General features: G+C 35.2%; 1 protein-coding gene across 2 annotated transcripts; it reads left to right on the forward strand.

The window, feature by feature from the left end:
* The first annotated feature begins 3970 nt into the window (after window positions 1–3970).
* On the forward strand, window positions 3971–16039 carry LOC131006465 (SAC3 family protein C). 2 transcript variants are annotated; one of them, XM_057933622.1, is made up of 9 exons: window positions 3971–4398; window positions 4490–4590; window positions 5461–5682; window positions 7299–7514; window positions 7622–7707; window positions 7830–7926; window positions 8811–8903; window positions 9815–9969; window positions 15525–16039. In XM_057933622.1, the coding sequence occupies exons 1-9, from the start codon at window positions 4134–4136 to the stop codon at window positions 15550–15552; spliced, it is 1263 nt and encodes a 420-aa protein (XP_057789605.1). In that variant the 5' UTR covers window positions 3971–4133; the 3' UTR covers window positions 15553–16039. The 2 variants fall into 2 exon arrangements, with proteins under 2 accessions (XP_057789605.1, XP_057789606.1); XM_057933623.1 differs by lacking the exon at window positions 15525–16039 and adding an exon at window positions 13373–13777 and having other exon boundaries at window positions 4029–4398.
* Window positions 16040–24482: the final 8443 nt, after the last annotated feature.

Here is a 24482-nt window from a genome sequence, read left to right on the forward strand (position 1 = left end):
TATGACTTCAGCATATTCTAAGACTATGAATAAATGATATTGTATATTGAAATAGAGTTTAAATAAATTAATAGGTGGTAGTTATATCAATAATACGCGTGTTCTGTACTGGTGACCACTCGAAAAGAATTTCAAGGTTAAGCGTGCTTAACTTAGAGCACAACTAAGATGGGTGACCAACTGGGAAGTTCGTCTTAACGTATGCAATTAAGTTCAAAATACATTAGAAATACCAAAATACTTGTAGAGAATAAAGCTAGATTGATATAAAAAAAAATTTTATTTTTATTATTTTTTTCATAAAAAAAATAGTAACGAAATTCATTTCCGTCGGTATTAGCGACGGTCATTTCCGTCGCTATTTCCGTCGCTATTTCAGACGACGTCGGCGTCGTCGTGTGCTTACCTACGGACGGTCCGTCGGTATTTTCGTCGGTAATTAGCGACGGATCGAAATTCCGTCGGTAATTTTTTTACCGACCACTTTTACAACGACACGCGGCGGCCGTCGTTGATCCGTCGGTATATCGATTTACCGACGGAATTTCGCACTTTACCGACGGAAAATTTCGTCGGTAATCGGCCAGATTCTTGTAGTGAACGTCGCCGCCGCCGCTTGGGCCGACGAGCGCCGCTGGAGCTCTGCTGCTCGCCCGGAGTAGAGATCGCCGCCGACTACCGCTGATGCTTCGCTGGAGTCGCGGCCTGGAGCTTGCCTGAGATCGACGGCCTGGAGTTGCTGCTGCTCGTCCGGTGGTCAGCAGCTCGCTGGAACCCAGCGGTCGCTGGGTCTTTTCTAGCGGGCGCTGGTTTCATGAAATTCAATTCCAAAATTATCCCGTAAAGTCTTCGAAATCAGTGAAAATCGGGGTGAAATCCAACCACGAATTCTTTGAAAGTCGTCTGGAATCTATGTGAATTCCATGGAATTTAAAATTCATGGACTTTTTAAAGTCTGTGGAAATCCACAACGAATACACCCCCATTAGTATGAGACTTGTCTTGGTCTCAGACCTTCGAACTTTCGATCTTGATAGGGAGAATAATTATGTTATAATGTCGTACTTGCTTTCATTTAAATACGGCATATCTTTCTATTAATGAGATGATGCCCAACCATCAGGGCACATTACCCATTTTATTCAAGTAAAGCTTAGTAATCCCGTCACATAGTCCATTTCTTTTTCTCTCGGGAAATTAAGGTTGTTACATAATTTAAACACAATTTCTCTCAACTGCACGCCACGTCCACTCACATACCACTTACAACTGTTTTATTACACACTTTAATAAAATATTGTCAATATTGTACGGACATGCGATCCGCATGAAAGATATCCTTTAACTTTTGAGTAATGCTAAACAGTCATATTGTGGTCATCCACAATTTATCTAAATATAAAAAAAATTTCAATTTATTTAACTTATTTTTTAAAATAAAAATAAGATTCGGTTATTTTATCATATTCTCTACATTGTAGTTATTTTTTTTGCAATTTTTTAATAACTTTTTTATTTTTATTAAAAATAAATTAAAAATAAAAAATGCAAAAAAATTTAAAAAAATAAGTACAATGTAGAGAATATAATAAAATAACTAAATCCGATTTTTATTAAAAAAATAAATTAAATAAATCAAAATTTTCCTTATTATAGTAGTTTGTGGGTGGCCACAATGTGGCTACATAGATTTATTGTTAACTTTTATACTCCCTCCCCCTCAAAAAAAAAAAAAAAAACTTATCCATTTTACCATTTTTGATCCATTCTCAAAAAATTATTCATTTAAGTCATCAATATTAGTATTGCTTATTTACAAAATTTGTTATTAATGGATCCTCACTCAATCAACTAATCATTTGAATATTGTAATACAAGTGAATATCTTATTTTATCCACGATGAGATAACGACACTCTCAATCATTTTATTAAAATTGGTGTCGTTCTCAGATGAGTAAGCTTTTATTAACACACACTCTTAATATGATTCATATCTTATTTTTTTCTAAAATTTCAATCAGAAATTGAATTATAGAATTAGAAATGAAAATTTGGATGGGCAAGTTAGTGGGCATGTGACATATAACGGACATGGAATGAAAGAATTTGTGGCTCAACGAAGTGCTGCATACATAAGCCAACATGATGTTCATTTAGGAGAAATGACTATGAGAGAGACTTTGGCCTTTTCCGCTAGATGTCAAGGTGTAGGAAGCAATCTTGGTCAGTATTCATCTTCCAATCTCTGTCGTCTTTGAATCTTATATTTGGAATTTCAATTTTCATTGAGCGAATTCTACAGAAATGCTGGCTGAGTTGTCAAGAAGAGAAAAGGAGGCAAATATAAGACCTGATTCTGACGTCGACATTTATATGAAAATAAGTTTTGTTTACTATTTTGCACAAAAGAAAACCTCAAAGTTAGTAACACACGCTCTTAATATGATTTTGCAGCCTATTTGAAAGGTGATATTTGTTATGTAATATGACAAGTAATGATACTTGTTTAACCATGTAGGCAGCTTATTTGAAAGGTCAAGAAGTAAGTATTGTGGCAGATTATATTCTCAAGGTAAAAAGATGTGTAGCTTTGGTGTTTAGAAGCAATGCAGAATGATAAAGAGATGATCCGTGGATATAAACTTAACTATATTTCCCAGATACTAGGATTGGACATCTGTGCCGATACTGCTGTAGGAGATGACACGACTAGGGGGATATCGGGTGGCCAAAAAAGCGTGTTACATTAGATAATTAACTAGTTTTATCTTGGTTATATATGGAACTGCCATTCAAGTTTGTTTATGAAGATTTAGTGAAAAAAATACACAGGTGAGATGTTAGTTGGGCCAGCAAAAGCTTTTTTCATGGATGAGATAACAACTGGATTGGACAGTTCTACAGCTTACCAAGTGGTGAATTGTATTAGAGAAGCGGCTCATATTCTGAAAGGGACAATTGTTATGTCGCTCCTCCAGCCAGAGCCGGAGATGTATGAACTGTTTGACGACATTATGCTGATATCCGAAGGCCAGATTGTTTATCAAGGGCCTCGTGAGCATGTCATCGACTTGTTCAGATCAATGGGGTTTAGATGTCCCGAGAGGAAGGGGGTTTAGGGTTTAAGGTCTAGTTTTCAGGGACTATGGTGTAAAAAATATAATAAATTATATTGAATGAAGATAAATACTTAAATTAACATAAGTATACATTGGTACTAAGAAATGTATATCTTATGCTAATTAAAAGTAATTTACTATCTTAATAAAAAGTAATTATTCATATGAAGAAATTGAATATTTCAATTTTTTTTTTCACGACAATTGTTATTTTTACTCACGAAACTTGTAATTTTAGTTATTTGGTCAAATAATTATTGTCGTAAGAAAAAAATAACAATTGATATGAATAAAGGTAATATTTTTAAAAATATTTCAATTTTTTTTTCACGACAATTGTTATTTTTACTCACGAAACTTGTAATTTTAGTTATTTGGTCAAATAATTATTGTCGTAAGAAAAAAATAACAATTGATATGAATAAAGGTAATATTTTTAAAAAATATTACATTTCTTTATGTTGATAATTACTTTTTATCATAATAACAATTACTTTGGAATAAATAAAATACCAAAAAAATATTATAAAAACAAGTAGAAAACAAAATAAAAAATAAAAAGAAACAGTAAAAAACACAAGAAAGAACAAACAAAAGAAAAAACTGAAAAAGAAACAAAAAAAAAAACGCAAGGAAAAAAGAACAAAAGAAAATACAAATTGAAAAACATTAAAATAAAATTGGGCAATAATGAGTTTCGAACCCATGACCTTCAAGATAAACAAAGAATTAAGGCACATGAAACAGCTACTGCCTACTGCATGATAGCTTTAATTTAACAATTAGATTTTTCAGAATTGTAATATACCGCTTTTTTATCCGGGTCGGGTCAAGACAGATCCGACCCGTCTCACCCATGAGGTTGCCCTCATCCAAGACCAATAAAGCTAATTGACTCAACTTGACTTGTTAAAGATTGCAGTTAAAGAAGAAGAAGAAGAAGAGCTCAAGGTTACCTCCGAATTGTTAATAAAAGAAGAAAAAAGAAGAAGAAGAGCTCAAGGTCTTCAACCATGGCGGACAGACGTCGTCAGCCCTACAAACCTAGAAGAAACGATTCTTCTTCATCCTATTCGTCACACTCCGATTCCATCCAATCCAATATTCCAAAAGCTTCTAATCAAATTCCCAACAGCTCCAGGATCAGCCCCTCCTATAAAAGCACCACCTCCAGTTCGAAAACTGATGATTTTAGCAACAGGCTTGACAGTAATCATTATGGTGATGACGATCGAGATCCCCCAAACCTAATCGGGGCTTGCCCTTTCATGTGCCCAGGCATTCCCATCATCCCCTTCTTCAATTTCTTTCAGTTAGGTATTTCATTTTACTACCAATTGAATTGATGAACTCATCAAGTTCGTTGCAGTGGAGGAGAGAGAAAGACGCGAGAGGTTGAGGGATTTAGCTGTGTTTGAAAGGCTCCATGGCAATCCTGCTAAAACTTCACCTACTCTAGCTGTGAAAAAGGTGCTACAAATGACTGGTTTATGTCCCTTAATAATGAAGCAAAAAGTTGTTGTGATTGTATATCTGTTTGAATGGAATGGTTTCATATGTAAACGGTTGGATTTTTGTCTTGATTAAGATTATGATCATCACATTGATAAATGAAGATTAGGTGAATTAGTGGTAATGAGATTGAAGGAAGGATGTTGCGCTTACAATGACATAATCTAGCAATTCAAATAACCTCCTTGATATTGCCATATATTTTGCTCAGTGCCAATATGTAAATAAAGCGAATTAGAATATGAGAGTGGTCATAAACACCTAATTAAAAAAAAAAACACTCATAAACGCTAAAACCTAAAGAAAATTTGGCAGAAGTCTCCCTCCATCTTGAAGATGAAGATGGAGATTGGGATGATTTGAGCTTCTTGGACATTTGATTATGGCTAATAATTATTATGCTCGAGTTTAAGATTTTAAAGACTTGTAATAAGTAGCTAGGAAGAACTTATGTTTTTTACGTGTTCTCATATATTTGCTATGTTTCTATGTGTTTTATTAAATTAGTTATAATTTTCACGTGTTTTAATGATTTAGGCCTTGGTCTTACGCCTCGAGGCCTCACGGGGCCATTGGCAAACGCCTTGAGGCTTAAAACACATTTCAAAACCTTGGGACTAAGCAGTATAAAGGTGTTAGTAATTAGTGTTTCAACAGCTGGAAAGAAATCAGAAATGATATGTTTTCCGACAGGACCAACGCTAAATCTTCTTACTCAAATCAATCACTAATTCTATTACATTAAATGTTGATATAAAAATCAATAAATTATAAATTGAAGCTGCACGGTTTAGTATTACAAGAATTTGAGCTTTCTTCTATGGTTAGTTCTGCAGAACTATAAGCTCGAAAGACATTAAAGCTTCTGATGTGCGGCCTGTACCGGTGTTGGAGGACACTCTAAATTATCTTCTCGACCTGCTGTGTTCCAGTGGTCGTCCTTTTGATGTGGTCCATGACTTCATTTTTGATAGGACGAGGTCCATCAGGCAAGATCTTAGCATGCAGAACATTGTCACTGACCAAGTGATATGCATGTACGAGAGAATGGTAGGCCTATTAATCAAGTGTATGATAGTTGTTACTGTTTATCTTACATAACAATCTAATATTTGGTTCCTTTTTAAAGTAATATAGTACTTTTTTTTATTATTATTATGGTGCATATTTATGCTTTGTTTAACTCACACAAAATTATGGATATGATACCATCAGCTCTCTTTTATGATGTTATAAGCTCTATTCATAGAAAAGAACTCACTCTATACTTGGAGGAAAATTAAACGTCTTGAGATTTACAATTTGTCAAACGAATTCTTTGTTGCACCCTTTTGTGACGATTTATTGTACTAGAGTCATCTCAATAGCTTCTGGCGATGTTTTGAGTTCTTTTGGTGGGTGCTTATGCTAGAGAGCTTTTACTACATTAGCTTTCTGATTCTTCAAGAATAACTTCAGTTCATTATTGATACTGACATACTGTCTTTTCCTTTGATGCCTGTTTTATTTTTTAAAATTCATGCTTGTTTCATTAATTGAAGTTGTAGTTTTATGCTTTATTTCCTCGCAATTTTGTATTCTTTGTGGCCATTATGCCGATCTGGATCAAAATATCTCAATCATGATATCTCTTTTGGAAATTCATGATGCACCTAATTTATCTTAATGGTTGTCATGGTATTTAATTATCTCATTGGATATTATTTATGGAGTAAGTTTCCTTGTCAGGGGTGCCTATTCTTTTTGTTGACTGGTGTGAGTAATAAGTTTCCTTCAGGCTGAAAGATTCTTGATACTGTTGAAAGTGCCCTTTTATTCTTTACTTACAATGGGTGAAGTGATGGTTTTCTTACAGATGAGCCCATGTCAAGTTTGAGATATAATTGCTATACATGAAACTAGCTGAGTGTTGGACTCTTTTTTTTGTTGATAAATTAACAATTAAACAAAGAGAGTTAAAGACTGCGCCACGGTGGACTTGAACCCAAGACCTTTGGACGTAGGCATTAACCAATCTACCGCTAGGCCATCACAGGCACACCTGAGTGTTGAACTCTTGAAAATAAAAATGATAGCTCAAGTGATGTTGGTAAATTATTCTTCGGATTTTAAAGGGTTGATGCACTTTTATATTTTATACCTTTGCATATGGTAGGAACTTCCAGAAATGTATGTCTAAGAATGACATGTAATAAACTTATCTTGATACATCTTGTATGTATGAACTTCTAGTGGAAAAACAGAGATATTTTACCTTTTACCACATACGAATATCTACTAGCATATGCATCTAGTTTAATAAGCTCAGCTTTCTTCTTGTGAAATGTTGCCATTGAGGTGAGGGCCTGCGACTTTTTGTTACTTTAAACATCTCTATATGGTAGCTTCTTGTAAATTCTGGAATTGCAGACCGGTTAGAGTATTTAGGTCCAAAGGGATGGCTCTAGAATAGTTACAGAGTTACAGATGTGAAGGTACTTTGATGGACTTTTACGTGCTAAATGTCACTGGCTTTTAATGAATTTGAAATTCAACTCATGTTTCAAAAGCTGCAAAGGGCTTCTTTCTCGGTGATACTTCCTTTAGTTTTCTCGTCATGACTTGTCTCATGATTGAACGGTTACCATGTCATTTGAGAAAATGGATGTTATGTTTCTTATGTGCAGGTCAAGTTTCACATTATATCATATCACCATCTTCACAGATCATCTCGGACTCCAAATACCGCTTCTATGTTCCACCTCAACCTGGAGCAGCTTATGAAAGTTATGACAACTTTATTTAGCTTGTACGATGTAAATCGAGCTGCACATTCCATGTCCCCAAATGAATCTGAATTTTTTTCATTATATCTTCTTCTCCATCTGGGTCCTGACAACCAAGTAATGCAGTCTTCTAGTTACTTTAAAATTTGTCGTTTAACTTGCAAGCCTTTTTGGGCTCATGAATCTTTACAGTTTCCTGCCCCCCCCCCCCCACCTATTTGCAGGTCGAACCTTTATCCCTGTGGTTTCGTCGCATTCCTTCACCAGTAATGGAGTCAAGAGCAATGCGTTTTGCCCGGAGAATATTAAGGTAACTAGAAGCCTGTTGTTCTTTATCAATTCTAAAATTCATTGAAGTTGCCAGTGAGTCCTGTATCCCGTATTTTCTTTTTAGGCTTTTTTTTTTCTTAATTCATTAAATGCTTCTTGCAGATATTACCGACTAGGGAATTACAAGCGATTCATTTGTACTACAGAAGAGGAAGCATCCTATCTCCAATATTGCATTATTGAACCTTATGTCAATGAGGTAGTCTCATCTATTCTCATTTTTCCATATAGAAGTGTGCACCTCTTGTATTATATCTGTAGCTCCTCTTTTTCTGCTGTAATAAACATGGTGGCTTATATTTATTATTTTACACCAATTGCTGGATATCTTTATTGGCATCTGGACCTGAAGTATCTTAAATTAACAGGGTGAGAAGAAGTATTTTCTGGTCTGATAATGCACTTGATATTGTGTGTGAAGACACATACCAGAGACTGTTTTTAATGAAATTTTGATGCCTCCTTGAAGGAAAAGAAGAAGTGATTGGAAAATCAAAGACGAAATAAGTAAATGGAGAAAGAGAGTTTGTGTGTGTGTGTGTGTGTGTGTGTGCGCGCGTGTGTGTTCATGGGAATCCACAGACACTACCTTCGGTGTGCACTGGCCACTGGGTGAGCCCAGATTTCTGTGCAATAGACGGGTAAGCCACACCTGGAAATCATATGGCTCAAACCTATAGAGGATTTAGTGGATTTGAATCTGTAACCTTTAGCCTCAGGAAACCCACTCAACCACTAGGCCATCCCAAAGGGGCAGGAGAAAGAGTATTAAATTTATGTAAAAAGAAAGAAATGAAAAAAATAATTAAAATTTTTCAAGAATTTCCGTTGTGTATATAGAACTGCTGAAATTATTAAGAGAGACTTTCTGATAAGTTAGTGCTGAAGTGTTGGCTTTTGGCATTCAGCAGTACATTCTCCGGGAAAAGGTTCCACACCAGATACATGGAATATGCTTTAACCTGTTTTGTGGGGTGTGCTTATTGAATAGATTAGATAGATATCCAGGTCTCTTTCTTAATTGTATTCCATATTTTTATCAGAGCTGATTCTGTGTGTTTCAATAAAATTGACTACACAAAGGTACGGATGTTGGCATTATGCTGCATCAGTTATGGAGGATACAAGCTGCAACCATACCCACTCCAACACTTATCAAAGCTTCTGATGATGAAGGTAAATCATTGCAATTCCTTTTTTGTTCGAAAAACTTGAGACTTCATTTTGCAGCACATTTCAGCTGATAGTTGTAAGAAAGTATACTGTAGGGGTGGGCAAAACTGAACCGAAACTGAATAACCGAGCCAAACTGTTGAATTGTGGTCGGTTCAGTTATAATTTGTAGGAAAACTGACTTTGTTCGGCTCAGTTCAGTTTCATGATAAAAAAATTTCTATTGAAACCGAACCAATCGAATTTCTAATATTTAATATATATATATATATATATATATATATATATATAGGGTCAAGTTAAACAGAGAATTATTATATATTTCATTTTGAACAAGTCTATACATGTTACGAACAAATCAACATAACAAACGAACAGACGTATTTAGTAAAAAAATAGAAAAACTCGCCACCAGCAGGATTCGAACCCGGGGCAAATTGCTGTGCATGCGGTACATTGATTTGTTCGTAAAAATTATAGATCTGTTCGTTTTTGTTTCACGAATTCTCTATTCTCTAAATATTTAGCATTTTCTGTTTAACCTTTCTCTCTCTCTCTATATATATATATATATTAAACATATTTCTTTAGTTCTAAATCTTAAAGGCTAAGATATTTAATATGTATATTAACAATTCTCTTATATTTCTTTGATTGATGTTGAATTTATTTTGATTTTATTATGATTTTTTTTTGGCTATTTTGCATAATAATTTTGATTATTAAAATGAAAATATTAAAAGGTTTGGTTATCTGAAAATTGAACCAAAACCGAAAATTCAGCCAGTTCGGTCGGCCATTTTAAAAACTTTGGTTAGTGCGGTTTTAGGACTTCGGTTCGGTTTTAGGACTTCGGTTCGGTTTTAGTATAGTAAGTATGTTTTCAGTTATCTTATGAGAGCTAGTCTTTTCAGGAGTCAGATGTTGAAGCCCTTTCTGTTGATTGTGCCCTTGAAACATCTAATGATGGAACTGGAAAAGGACTTGTATCCTCCAAGCAAGCTGTCATAAATAAAACCTCAAAAGAGCACCACAAGTACTATGAATTAGTTTCATCAAGAATAGAAAGGTAACTTTTCCTACCTATTTCCCCAGAAAATACTTATATAAAACTGAATGCAGCTCCTCGAAAAATATTAAACTAGCTAAGAAGGTTTACAGTTAATTGAACAATTTTGATATGTGAGCTCTTTACCATTTTAATTTTGATGTCATGTTATTCATGTGATAGTGGTGCAAGAAGGTGCCTGGAAGATGACTTTCTAAAAATGATTTTGTTTTATATGTTCTAGTTATAAATTATTAAAATATAATATTTTAGTTTGCTTAGTTATAAGGCACTGGCTAGAATAGTAAGAGAGCGTTTACTTTGCATGATTGATAAGATGCATGATTGAGTATTTTTTATCCTTAGGAGTAGGATTTCTCCAATCCCACCCTTTCAATGAGATATGAATCAAGCAAAATTAACTTAAATGATAGAAATAATCAAAGGCCTTGGGATATTCCAAAATTTCAATCCATTTAAGTAAATAAGAGATCAACCTTACTATTTTTTATCTATTAAGGCTAATCTTCAAAAGTAAACGTCCCCTGTTCATAATGAGGTTATTGGTACGGTGAAATAAGATAAGAATGAAATGGTCTTATGTTCATTCAATTCCTATGAATGTGATTAAGTGTTTTCTCGAAAAAAAATAAAAAAAAATTCCTATGGCTGAGTGTTGAAATTGGGAATCGCTATTCCTAATGATGAGGAAATAGTCATTCCTTCCAAGTCACATGGCCATTCCTTTCGAGCGAAACAATTAATATATCATATTTTTATATAATTATGTTTTTAATACTATTTTTAACATTTATAAAAAGTATATTAAATAACTATTTATTAATATTTTTAGTAATTAATTTTATTGAGAAAAATTGAAAGTTCCTAAAATAAATATAAAGTAAAAATATTCCTTTCAAAATTGTAAAATAATTATGTATTTATTAAATATTGCAAATTATTATAGAGTTTTTAACTAAACATTGCTATTTTTCCGTGACGACCCAACTTGCCTGGAGGCTGACATGTGGACTGTGGGTGCTTTGACTGAACTAGGTTAATTAGCGAAAATAATTAACCTCTCTAACTTTGCTAAACATTTGGTTAATTAGCGGAATTAATTAACCGATACTCAGATCAATTGTTCAAAATACTCGGTTTGACATGGAGTATGAGAACTCCGGTCAGATCTGGAAAGTTCGTAGAAAGGAAGTTGAGTGCCCGAGAGCAACTCAATTGTTCAATTTGTTAAGCAAATAACAATGTTCTTAAATGCCAAGCATGCCAAAAACTGAGTTTTTTTGAATAAAGTTCAGAGTGAAGGACTTTTCAAGGGTAACCTTGACTATATTGTACTGCACCTGACCAACACCACCTCCTGCCCTCCACTGCGATCGGCTCCTTTAATCTCCAAAAGATTTCAAAAATTTTGGGCCGAGTTCTAATGCGCTCAATTAAGTTAATGCCCTTTTTGCTTTAAAAGGATATTTTTAAAGAATTTTCTGCATGGTGAAACGCATGTATGCCAAAAGATATAGTAACACTTAAAGAAAACAGTCACTATAAATTCCAAAATACTGGTGAGCCGGAGCTTCTTTACCTTTGCATGTTTTTCTGGTTTGGTGTTATCTGCTGTGTGCGCTAGCTATGAAAAACAACAGCTTCGCTGTGGCAGACTTCTATCTGTGAACCTCATTTTTAAGGAGTTTATTTCAATTACAGTTCTTTGCTAATCGTGGTCCCGCAGGTCGAACCAATTGATAGAGTGATGTTAACACAATTAACAAACGAACAAAACGAAGTAAAGTAATCCTATAGAAAGTCATTGTTCTTTTCTTTCCGTAAATTGTCTTTATTTTATGATTTTGCCCCATCAAAGAAAGGGAAAGTGGGAAGGTTCTTCTAGAAGTTCAGTTTAAATTCCATATCATTCAGTTGTTTCGACGAGTTTCCACATTGTCAGGTGTTCTCCACTACATCTTTTGACCAATTTCTCAACCCATTGAATTAATTTATTAGGATGCGTTTACATAGGATTAGCCTAGATGGATAGAAACAGTATAGGTTAATCCACTGTTTATTAAGATGGAATAAAACTTTGGGATATACCACAGTCCTTGATGATATCTTATTTAAGCTAATTTTGCTTTACCCATATCCCATTGAAATGATAGGATTTGAGAAATCTTTGTCATAAGCATAAAAATACTCAAATATGTATCTTATCAATAATGAAAACTGATAGCCACCTTATAGGGAATTTTGTAAACTATATCAAACTCTTGGAAAGGTTACAATATGCAGCAAATATGTGAAGTAGCCTTATTATAACTATGCAGTATATATATTTCCCTCAAAAAAAAAAAAAAACTATGCAGTATATATATAAGATAGAAGCAGGTTCTGTATTTTCTTCTAAGAATGTGCTTTGAACCAAATAACATATTTATTTTTTAGTGTGCATGTATGTGTGGGTATCCTTATTCACTCCGAACATCACAATTTGTGACAAGATAAAAGACTTAAGTTGTTTCAAGTTGTGTTTGGTCAGTTAACTGGGTTGTTGATGAACATAGAAAGGGCATGCTGAATATGGGATGATATATAGCAATTTAATTCTATGAACCATGATAACTGTAAAACTAATGGTGCCTATACAATAAGGCTGTGTTTGATTTGTTGGTATAGTAATTGCAGTTTAGACAATCTTGGGGAAACGTAGCTGGGGTTGCATGGGTTAGGTTGCCTAAGCCCAGCGTTTGATAGCAAGTGATAAGAAGCGTGTTCCCAGTATGGAGGTGTTTGGTAGCTATGGTTCAAAGTGTGCTTAACAGATGAAATGACCAATATAACCCCTCGATTTTACTATCATATATTGTTTCAATATACTAGTATATTGTTTTAACCAACATATATTGTCTTATCCGCGCCGCTTCCTCAACCCCCTCCCTCCACCTAATGGCGTAGTGTCGCTTCCCTCCCTCTAGCGCTGCCCCGCCCCGCCCCACCGCAAAAAAATAAAAAATAAAAAAATTGGCGCAGCGCCGCCTTCTCAAAACAATTTCTTGCGGCGGTTGGTCAGCCTTCTTCCCTTCACCCGCTTCTATTCCCGCCGCCGGTTTCAAGACCCAGAGTTTTCACCCTATTTCAATTTTTCTTAACTTAATCAAAGAGTTACCCCGTCGAATTCATCCTTCTTTGTGTATTAATATCAATTTCAATGGAAACCCAAAATGTAACCCCTTCGAGGTTATATTCATGGAGCTGTCCCTTCCCTTCAAACCCACAAAACCCATGTATTCACAAAGTTGCCCAAGGCACTTTCTTCATTGCTCATTCCAATCAAATTATTCAATCACCAAGAGTAATTTCCGGTGTAGAAGCATTGTCGAGAAGATTGAATATAAAGGGGTTTTTGATGCAGAAGAAGATAAGCATAAAGCCAAAGTTAAGACGGAAAAATTTGGCGGTGTTCGTTTCCGGCGGAGGTTCCAATTTCAGGTCAATTTATGAGGCCAATTGATGAATTCATAGGGCAACAATATCACTGCAAAATAAAGGATGCTATAAATCTAGCAAATCAAGTAGAGCAAGTTGGGAGTGATTGAAGACAAATGTCAATCAAAGGATTTGATTGAAGCTGTCTTTAGAAGATTGCATCTTTCCTTTTATTTTGAAATATTGTATTTCCTTTTTCATGTTGAGTGCTACACATCTGTAAAGCCTATTTAAAGGCTGGAGAATTAAGGAGAAGGGCACGCAAGTTTGAAGCAAGAACATTCTTAGGGAGTTTCTGGAATTCTCAATAAAAACTTCCTACTTCTTGCTATACAAGTTTGCACACCTATATCTACCTCCCCATCCGCAATCATAGCTAAGTCATCTCACCCCCAATCATCCCTTCTCACGTTTGCAGGCCTGCGACATGATCTTGCACAAGAGCAGCCCGTATCATCAATTTATTAGGAAAAACCGAAAAACATGCATTTTCATGTTGTTTAGAAACCTTGAATGGGGAAAGCTCTCAGCTTTATTGCGATTGATTAACTTTGAAGATCAATTACAATTTTTCCCCCCCGCTTGTTCTTTAATAATGTTGATAGATTCAGCTTGAAGAGCTCAACCGTGACTAATGCTTTAATTTGATTTTGAGGGGCAAATTTGTGAGACATTCTTGAAACCAGACATACTGTGCTCTCAACCTTCCCTAACCGAGGGTCTCCCTTGGTTACAGATCCATGATGAAACAGTGTTTTAGGCCCGGGTCGGTCATCTAACTCGGGCTTCTCATGTTCAGTTGCTTAGCTATCAAACACAAATATAACGTCAGTTAACGAGCTAATATAGCTTTAACTAGGCTATCAAACTGGCCATAAGGGTGCGTTTACTTTGAGGTACAAGGGATAAACTCAATTTACAACTTTATACCTCGTTTGCTTTGACGTAATAAAAAAATTGGGCAGACCGTATAAAATTTTGGACAACACCTTTCCCTTGAGTGAATATATATATATATATATATATATATATATATATATATAAATTAACAGTATAAATTAAAAAAACATAAAGGCCGCGCCATAGAGACTCGATCCTAAGACATTTGGCCTTAGGCATTAACCCCTTGGGTGAATATTATACCTAAGGGAGAGTGTTATAATTTTATACCCCTTTATAAAGAGTGAGATAAATATATTACTCCATCTGTTCCACTTTTGCTTTGGGCACAGAGATTAAGAATAAAGGGTTAAGAGTATAAATTGGGTAGGGTCTACTTATTTTATGTGTAGAGAATGTATGGATCACGTATTATTTTTAGAAAGTGTCATTATAAATGAGACAAACTAAAAAAGAAAGTGTACCAAGGTAAGTGTGACATATGGAGTATTATTCAAAACAAACCAGACATAAAAAAGTGGTTCTCACTTTAATTGATGAATTTATACCTCATTATTTTATCCCTCTATTTAGAGGGACAAGCAGAAAGAATGTATGTTGTACGTATAATTAATGTTATTTTATTTGATAATCTATTATTTTAGAAAATCTATTAATCATTACTTTTATTAGATAATTTATTGAATGAATATATTTATAATAAGTCTTATTGAATATAAGCCTTATCAATAGCTATATATATATATATCACATAGATTAAGTGTAATATCTAATGAATTACTCCCTCCGTTCCACTCCAATAGGCTCACTTCTTTTGGACACGCAGATTAAGAAAATTTACTTTTTAGTAGAAAAGTGGTGTGGTCCACACCACTTAAGTACACTTTTTTTTACTTAAAATGGAAAACGAGCCCATTAGAGTGGGACATCCTAAAAAGGAAAACGAGCCTATTAGAATGGGACGGAGGGAGTAATATATTTTTATAAATATATAATATGTAAAATAATCTTGTAATAAAATATGTAACAGGGGTAAAATAGACAATTAGGATGCCTTAGGCTCTTTTTCTATTAGTATAGATGAAAAGCAAGCACACCCTTAGATTATAGAAGGAGATTATACAGTCAATCATCTAGTCATTCTTCATTCGGTTAATCAAGTCTTGTTTTGTTGATAGGATATGTGCGGAGGTGCCTGCTTTGTAACAATCGCAAGTATAATTGGCTTCCTCATTCGGATTCTTTGAATGGCGCCATTGAATCACTACTCACTAGCAACGAAGCTCTTTAGTCTTCTCAGGTTTCAAGATTGCAGCAAGCTAGCCATTTGCTCCTCAACGGTGGATAAAAGCCTCGATTGACATCCAATGGTACGAATGAAATAGAGCCTTGGAGGTTGGCTGTTTTTCTAGTATCTGCATCATGCAAAACCCTCTGTAGGAATAGCCATTTCCTGGACTGCTTTTCTGCAGGCTTGATCGTGTATTGCTGTTTGTTTTCTTAAATCAAAGTTTAGCTATTTGCTTAGAAATTAGAATGTAGGTGAAGCGAGTGGCTGGGATTAAGGGTGATCCAATCGAATAGAGTTGAATGTCATGATTTTGTATTTATATTTGTATTAGTACTAATCAAATTGAAACATTGTATTTGAATTCAAATGATATCAAAATTTGAAAACCAAATTGAATTTGAATTATCTGATTAATTTACAACTTTAATATGGTGTGTGGTTTTGGTGCTGGGGAGGGGATAAGGGCTTCTTCAATTTTGGGATTTTAGTCTTAGAAATTGTGAAATTTAATTACTTTTTAGATAGTGAGAATTTTCAATATGTGTAATTATCCGTAAAATCTAATAACTTCCTTTGTCACGAAATATCTTTTTATTTTTTAATTTTAGACTATGTTTATCAACAACCTAGCAACCCTACTTTTTAATAAAAAAGCATTTCTCACTCTTCTACATATACAATCTATAATTCTACAACTTTTATACTTTATCAATGACCCACTTTAACCAAAACATATTTTATCTTTTCATTAATTATTGTTGTATTTTTCAACAGGAAAGGCCTAGTGGCACTTTTTTATGTGATAAAGGTGGTTGTGTAGTGGGTTGGTCTACATCTTTTTTTAACAATAGGTTATTCCAACAAAATCATTTCATCTATTTTTGATTATTTAAATTCTTTGTCTTATATGATTATCGATTGTTTGGATAATGGATAAAGATAGTCTTCGTCCATCAACGGAACATATTCCTAGTTTATTTTTGAGAAAACTCCATTAACTACTCCCTCCGTCCCACCATTTGAGTCCCTTATTCCATTTTAAGATGTCCCAAAAAGATAGTCCACTTTTCTAATTAATACTATATAAAAATATTATTTTTACTAAATTAACCTTATTTAATGCTTCACTTAAATGTGAAAAGGATGTGTGAAAATAATAAATAAGGGTATAAAAGATAAAAATATAAAAATTAAATGCATTTTCTTAATATGTGTGAAAAGTGGGAGGGGACTAAAATGGTGGGACGGAGGGAGTATAACTTTACAATTTCTACATATTTACACACATTGCTATTAATGAACTCACCAATTTTGAAAATAATCTTATTAATTATCATCACTTATTCTGATTTGTAGGACAATTTTTCCATTCACCATACACAACTTGTTTAAAAAAAAAAAAAAAACTTGTGTCCACTCCTTTACGTAGATGTTTGGTGGATGGAGGGAGTACAATTTTTATGTATGAATAAAATATTAAAATCAAATTAATTTTTTTTATTAATTTTAGCTCTATAAATAGAACTTAATTTTGCTATATTCTCGCACACAAATTAAATCACTCTCTTCTTCACAATTTCACATTCTCTTTAATTTTTTTCTTCACATATTTGTTTTCACTTGAACTTATGGATCTGAATAATCTATATTTTATTTATCCAAATTCGCAAGATTATCCCAATTCTTAAGATTCTTGAAATTTTATATCATATCCGACTCCTAATTTTTTCCAAATTTCGAAGACCGATCAAATTCTCAATTTTATCAAACCAAATTTTCTCCAAATCTAAGTCAATTTCCTACATCTCCAAGAATTCTCACATTATAAAATATATACCACAATTTGTTCTGTGGTGTCTAATGCCCAAACAAAAATAAGAAGGGGCCGAAAAATATAACTTAGTGTGTGAAAAAAGATGTAGCCCTTATGTCATCTTGGATCTATGCTTGTGAAGATAGCATCCGAGAAAAAAATTAAAATGGTGAATCGCTTTGGACTCCTGTGTATAAATTGTATCACATAACTCAAGTAGAAAATCCTAATGAGCTGAATGAACGAACCACTGAATCAATGAAAGGTCGCCGGAAACGTCTTAATGAAAATGAAAACAAATGAGTTGCTTCTTGTAGGAAAGGAAACACTTGAAGAAGTGGAATGAGCGACAATGATGTTGAGAAAGAAGCTCATTCCATTTACGAAGCAGGTGGCATCAAGTTTCTAGACTTGATTGTATTTAATGAAGTTATGAGTAGACATCTCAAGTTACATCATCATGATACAACATACTCCCTCCGTCCGCGATATCGTTTCCATATTTGTCATTTCGGTCCGTCCGTGATATCGTTTCCACTTCCATTTATAGAAGTAGGGCCCACAAACTTCCACTCACAACAATAGTGGGACCCAAACTCCACTCCTACAATATCCACTAATATCTACTGCTATCCACCATTTTTCTTAAAACTTGCGCCGTCCACAATGTGGAAACGATATTGCGGATGGAGGGAGTATGTTTTTCCTCATCAAAGTGAAGATGTTGATGACCACTAATGTGGTGGCAGTTTGAAAAGACCAAAGATTTCAGAAGATGAAGGGTTTTCTATGCCTCCAATCTAGAAACTCCAATATATGAACCCTCAATTGCAACTGGTCTTACTGGTAGTGATAAGGCAAGAAGGAAAGAAAAAAAGGTAAGGCCTCACAATTTGAATATGCTAATGAATCTGTTGTTACTGTAGAAATTCGTCCAATTAGACTCAATCGAGATATTGAAGCTCAGATGCTGAAAAACTGTTGTTACTGTTGTGTTTGATTTTGAAAAACTGCCTTTAGGTGTATTCTCCCCCCCCATACACCTATTCTAGACCTTCCAGGACCCAACAATTGGTATCAGAGTAGGTTGTTCGCAAGAGCGATTTGCTTTGACCCGGTTCTACTGGACTATATCCTTTTTCAAAAAGAAGGTCTTAAAATCTTTTTCCTTTTAAAAGTGTTTCTTGCGTTCTTTGTTTGTATATCTTTCTTTTCTTGATCTATGGAAACTAACCACAACAGAGCTTCATCACTCCTGATGTTCAATATTGAAAATATGATATTTGGAGATTTTGGCTGGAGAGCTATCTCATTGCCAAACACTGCCGAATGTGGGAAGTAATCACGAAAGGGCCAATCATCATTACAGAGACAGTCAAGAGAACTCCTCTTGATCCTATCAGAGATCCTTACGACGAACAAATGATCAAAGAGTAGGCCGACTTCACCACCGAAGAAAGAAAGCAAGATGAATTGGATTATTTTTGCTAAGAGCATCATCTCCGGAACAGTCCCGGATAAATATGTCACTCCAAGACTTTGAACCCGACACAGTGCAATTATACCACTACTGAGAAAGAACTCTTGGCAGTTGTCTTCGCCACAGAAAAATTTCGTTATTATCTTTTGGGAATGAAAGTAATTGTCTATACGGACCATGTTTCTTTGAAATATTTGATGGTCAAAAAGGAGTCGAAACCTCGGCTTATCAGGTGGATCTTGCTGCTACAAGAGTTTAACATTGAGATAAGAGACAAGAAGAGAGCTGCCAATTTGGTGGCAGATCATTTGAGCCGATTGCAACTGGAAGAAGATAATGGTATACCCATTACCGATACCTTCCAGATGAGAAGTTGTATTCTGTATCCACCCATACAGAGGAGGAAAATTTATATGCCTTAGCTAACCAGGAACCCCTGTATGCAGATATAGCTAATTACTTAATTACAAAGAAGCTACCTTTAAGGTTCGAGCAGAGAAAGCTAATGGTACAAGCCCATTTTTACTATTGGGAAGATTCGTATCTATGGAAGATCGGAGCAGACCAAGTCATACGGAGATGTGTACCAGAGGATAGCATACCCAAATTTTGGATATGTGTCATGGAACAGCCTGCAGCGGGCATTTTGGAGGAAAACGCACAGCTCACAGGATTTTAGAGAGTGGATTTTAGTGGCCAACAATATTTGCGGATGCAAGGAAGTGATCGCTAATTTCTTAACAACAATAACTGCAACTAAACAGTGTAATTGTAGCACAGAAATAGCAAGTCAAGTATCGTATCCACAGGGATTATTATAACGAAATTACTCTATCTATTTCCTAAACAGACACTAACAATAGACAGGTAAAACAAAATAGGAAGGTGAATAAAAAACTGAAGTTGACAAAATAAATTCTAAATAGCAGAGAAACAATGATCACTAAATCAAATAGAAATAAAACTCTGACCCTAGGGATATACTTTTACTAATTAACTACATGCATTTAATATATTGATTCAATTACCAATTTAATCCAACCCTGATGAGAGATCACAGAACTATTCACAAGCTTCTCTAACGAACACCTATGAAAGTAGATTAATTTACCCCCCTTCACATTCAAGACTCCAAGGAATAAATTAACTCCCAAGCGTACATAAAGAATAGCTCCCTACAGTTTCACCTATCCCATTCAAGTGTTAAGGCTACTACTATAACATGCATTCCTGAATCGGCTGAACAATTATCGCATTCAAGACTCAAACTGAACAGCTAGATATGCAAAATTATTGGCCAAATAATTCACAAGAAAATAAGCACCAGAAATCACGAATCACAAGTTGGAGGGAAAATTGATATCAATAAATCATAAACATATAATCAATCAGCTATGTACAAACCCTAGGTTCAGATTAACGAACTAGCCAGACATCGTAAAATAAAACATAAACATAATTAAAAAGAACACAATTGAAAGAACTGAATTATATAAAAATAAGAACAATTGTAGCGGCTTGAATCTTCAATCTTGTGGAAATCCAATCCAAGCAGTAAAAACTAGAAAGCAATAAATTCTAAAGCTATGAAATTAAAAAAAATAAAGGTTGGGAACTGAAAAGGAACCCTAGATAGGTCAAAAGAAAACCTATTTAAAGTATCGGGGTAAAATACAGTGTTTGGAACCCAGAAGAACTCTAAAAATCGGAAAAACTCGCTAACCCGCCCAATTCGGCGGCCAAACTCGGCGGTCGCTGAGTTGACCGCCGTTTTTGTGCTGAAAAACGACCAAATTCGGTGCCCGCCGAATTTAGAACTCGCAGTGCAAAATTGAAACAGAGATTTCGGCGACCAACTCGGCGGTCGCCGTTTAGGTCGCCGAATTTCTTCTTCAAAATGCCCATTTTCGGCGGTCAAAGTAGTTGACCGCCGTTTTTGACTGCTGCGCGCGATGTTTTTGTTTCTGCTATAACTTTCTCGTTCGAACTCCGATAAATCTGAAAATTCTTTCAAATTTTGAGTAAGAATCATGTTTCACAAGATAAAGCAAATTAAGCACAAAACAATCATCCGACACTCAATTTCCTATAAAATTAACATCATATGAACATTAAAAACCATGGAAATATGAGTGTTATTAACTCCCCCAAACTTAAGCCATTGTTCGTCCTCGAATAATGAGAAGAACACAATCAATAACACGAATGGGTAAGAAATCTAGCTCATCAATGCCTCCGAATAATAAAGAATGATAGAATTCTCAAATCCTCAATAATTAAGCACAAAATTCACCAATAAACACAACCTATAGAAAAATCAACCTTGACATTCCAAACAATTAAATCTCACAAGGTATGTGCATCACTCAACTCTCAATTTGCTGGAATAGGACGTGTATGCTCTCATCGAATGCAATGCAATGCAGATCTCTTACCATAGGCTTGCCAATCGTCTACAATCTCCATCGCTAAAAGTGTGCCAAGACTAAGATCAAAAAGGTCTTTTTCTTTGGGTTATAATGTAGGGACATTGGTTAAGGTAGAGAAATATAGGCTAAGTGACTCAAAATCAATCAAGAACACCAACACCTTATAACTTCGCAAAACACGTATGGAATAAATTCCATCTTCCTCCGAACTATATCACCATAATCAACACAACTCAAGAAATTTAATCATCACAAAACAGAACTAAACACTCTTTTATGCTCTCCATTTATTCCAACAAACAAAGTCGATTCTCTAACAGATTTCTCAATAAACACTCGACTTCATATTTTTTTCTTATTCTTTTTCTTTTTTCTTTTTTTTTTCTTTTTTTTTTCTCAACAATTTTTTTTTTCTTTTTCTTCAACTATTTTTTTTTCTTTTTGTTGGGAACCTTGTGGAATATCCTAACCCTTGTTTTGATGATACCAAAATTCATAGGACTTATTTGTAATAGACTAGAATCGTTTTGAACTCAAGTGTTAGAGTTCGTTTCTAGTTTAGTTGCGGTGTCGAAAACAGAAGACTGAAGACTGAAGAACGAAGACTGAAGACTGCAGATACCAACTGAAGTATCAGTTGAAGAATCAGTTGAAGACTGATTATTTAATGCGCGCAATGGACTGATACTAAAGTCAAGTATCAGTTGAACATTCCTCCTAGGACTGATCTTCCAACGTTCAGAGGAATCCACGTACGCACAAGTATAGCCGCATTAAATGCAGAGATCTCAATATCTTATCTCTGCAGAGGTCATTCCTATCTGGTGGTTACTTTTCAGAGATGTCACATCTCCTGTCCATCAAAGAGAGCCGTTTCCACACAGACAAGGAACCTCGAAGATTGAAGCCTCAGCCCAAATTCGAATTGCTCTCCAACGGAAGAAATCTTGAGGACGATTTACGCCAACGGATCTATTCAAGAGTTCTCCTACAAATAGCGCTCGAGGATCACTTCAACCTTCACCGATTCAACGACATAAGCTGAAGCTCTGCCGAAATTGCTACTCAGCCTAAAGCTTAACCGCCCAAAGCTTGAATCGAAGAAGAGAATTTCAAAGCCAAAATCAGTCACTGCTGATTACATACATTCTCTTAGACCCTAGGCATATATCTGTTTACCCAGAAGCCAAAGGTCAAACTTGCTTCAAAGAACTTGTTCTTTGTAAGTATAGTTGGCACTCGTTTAAACCTCTCCCCCATAAGAGTGTTTGAGTGATTCGGAGTTCAGGAAGGTACTTTGAACTCTGAGTGAAAAGTCTGAGCACGAGGTGTGCTTAGCAGGGAAATCCTACGCGAGGTGTGTGGGTGCTGAAGAGGGGTTATCTTCAGTTTACGGTTGTGTGCACCAGGCAAGCACACGGGTACGGTTTGCAGTGCACCAGGCAAGCACTTGCGGAGTGGATTGTTGGTCTGATCAAACAGCCGTGGATGTAGGAAAGGGTTTTTCCGAACCACGTAAAAGTCTCTGTGTTATTTACAGCTTTCAGTTTTACATTCATACTTGTGCTATTTCAATTGATAAAACTGAACACTGACTAACAGCAAAGAGAAACCTTAATCCAACAACTTGCTCCACCGAGGCTATTACGAAACTAAGTTTAATTTCCGCTGCGTATGATATCAATCTGACTGAACTATCCTCTGATAGTAAGGAAGAGCGATATCATCTCTATCTTTGCAAACACGACTGAAGCCCTTATTTAAATCAGTTAAGTTCCAGTAACTTAACTGATAACTCATTACTGAAGAGCTTTCAGTATCAGTCGTCAACTCTGTTGGTCAAAACTGATTTCAGTAAAACAGGAGTCTTTGTTTGCGTGTAAAGTTTCGTTTTAATCTTTGACTGAGATCCCTCTGATTGAGGTCAGTAGATAGTCATAAAAATAGCCTATAGGTGTATTCCCCCCCCCCCCCTTACACCTATTCGAGACCCCCAGACCTGACACTTTTCTTTTCACAACTTTTCTAGAGCTTATAAGAGTAAATAGTAGCACAATATCATCCCTTCTTTTTCACAACCCACTATGAATATTCACCACACAAAGATTCCCATATACTTCATCACCCCCTATCATCCGGCTAAAGAATAAAAGCTAAATAGGCTCAAAGTGGATAACAAAGGATAATTTTTCGTTAAGGACAATGTTTGGGATAAAAAAATGTGGCTAACAAAAGATGGCCTAAAATCATCTCCTAATCTGGGCACAACAGCAACCTCGATACAGAAACCATGGCAAGTTCTAGAAGATCACCACATGCATGACAAAACTCACAACAAAGAATAAACTGTGTATGATAAATAATTATGGCTCAAAATCTCACAGGTTTATTCAACGTCTAAAAGTCAAGGTCAAAATCACTCTAGAATTATGCAAATTAGTTCCAATTATGCTTAAATCATCGAAGAAAATCAAATTCAATTTTTTTCACAAAAATCATCATTGGCATCTCACTAGAAATCTAATGGAGCAATAATCATCTCAAAAACAAAACAATCACACACCACCAACCAAGCAGGATAAAACAATAAAGCTAACAAAAAAAAAAAAAGTGATACACATATCTATTCTCACCCCCCTCCCCCAAACTTATTACAGAACATAAGTTCGAAAATAAGTTTGGAGGGATGATGATATGTGTGTCACTACTCACAGAAAACACATGCTCCACGGTGGTGATATGGACAAGTCGCTAGTTCCCGCATCTTCCAAGCTCAACACTGCACTAAAACCCCAAAACGAAGAAAACAAAGAAAACAAAAGGAAACAAAAAGAAACTAAACAAAAGGAAAACAAAACAACGAAAACGGTTGGGTTACCTCCCAACAAGTGCTTAATTTAACATCTAGAGCTCGACGATACCTCAAAAACTCATGGAGGTCGGAAACAACACTCTAACCATTGGAAAGCTTTTATACTCTTGGGTGCCCTCTCCACAAAAACATTTTTCTTGGCTCGGACATCCTCCACAAGCATTGCCCCCTTCTCATTCTTGTTCCGAAAAATCCAGAATTTCACTTTCTTCTTCTTGGGGGTATGGGTTTTCAATGACCCCCCATCATGC

Source organism: Salvia miltiorrhiza, chromosome 1, assembly GCF_028751815.1.
Source record: "Salvia miltiorrhiza cultivar Shanhuang (shh) chromosome 1, IMPLAD_Smil_shh, whole genome shotgun sequence".
In the NCBI taxonomy this organism is placed as follows: Eukaryota; Viridiplantae; Streptophyta; class Magnoliopsida; order Lamiales; family Lamiaceae; genus Salvia; species Salvia miltiorrhiza.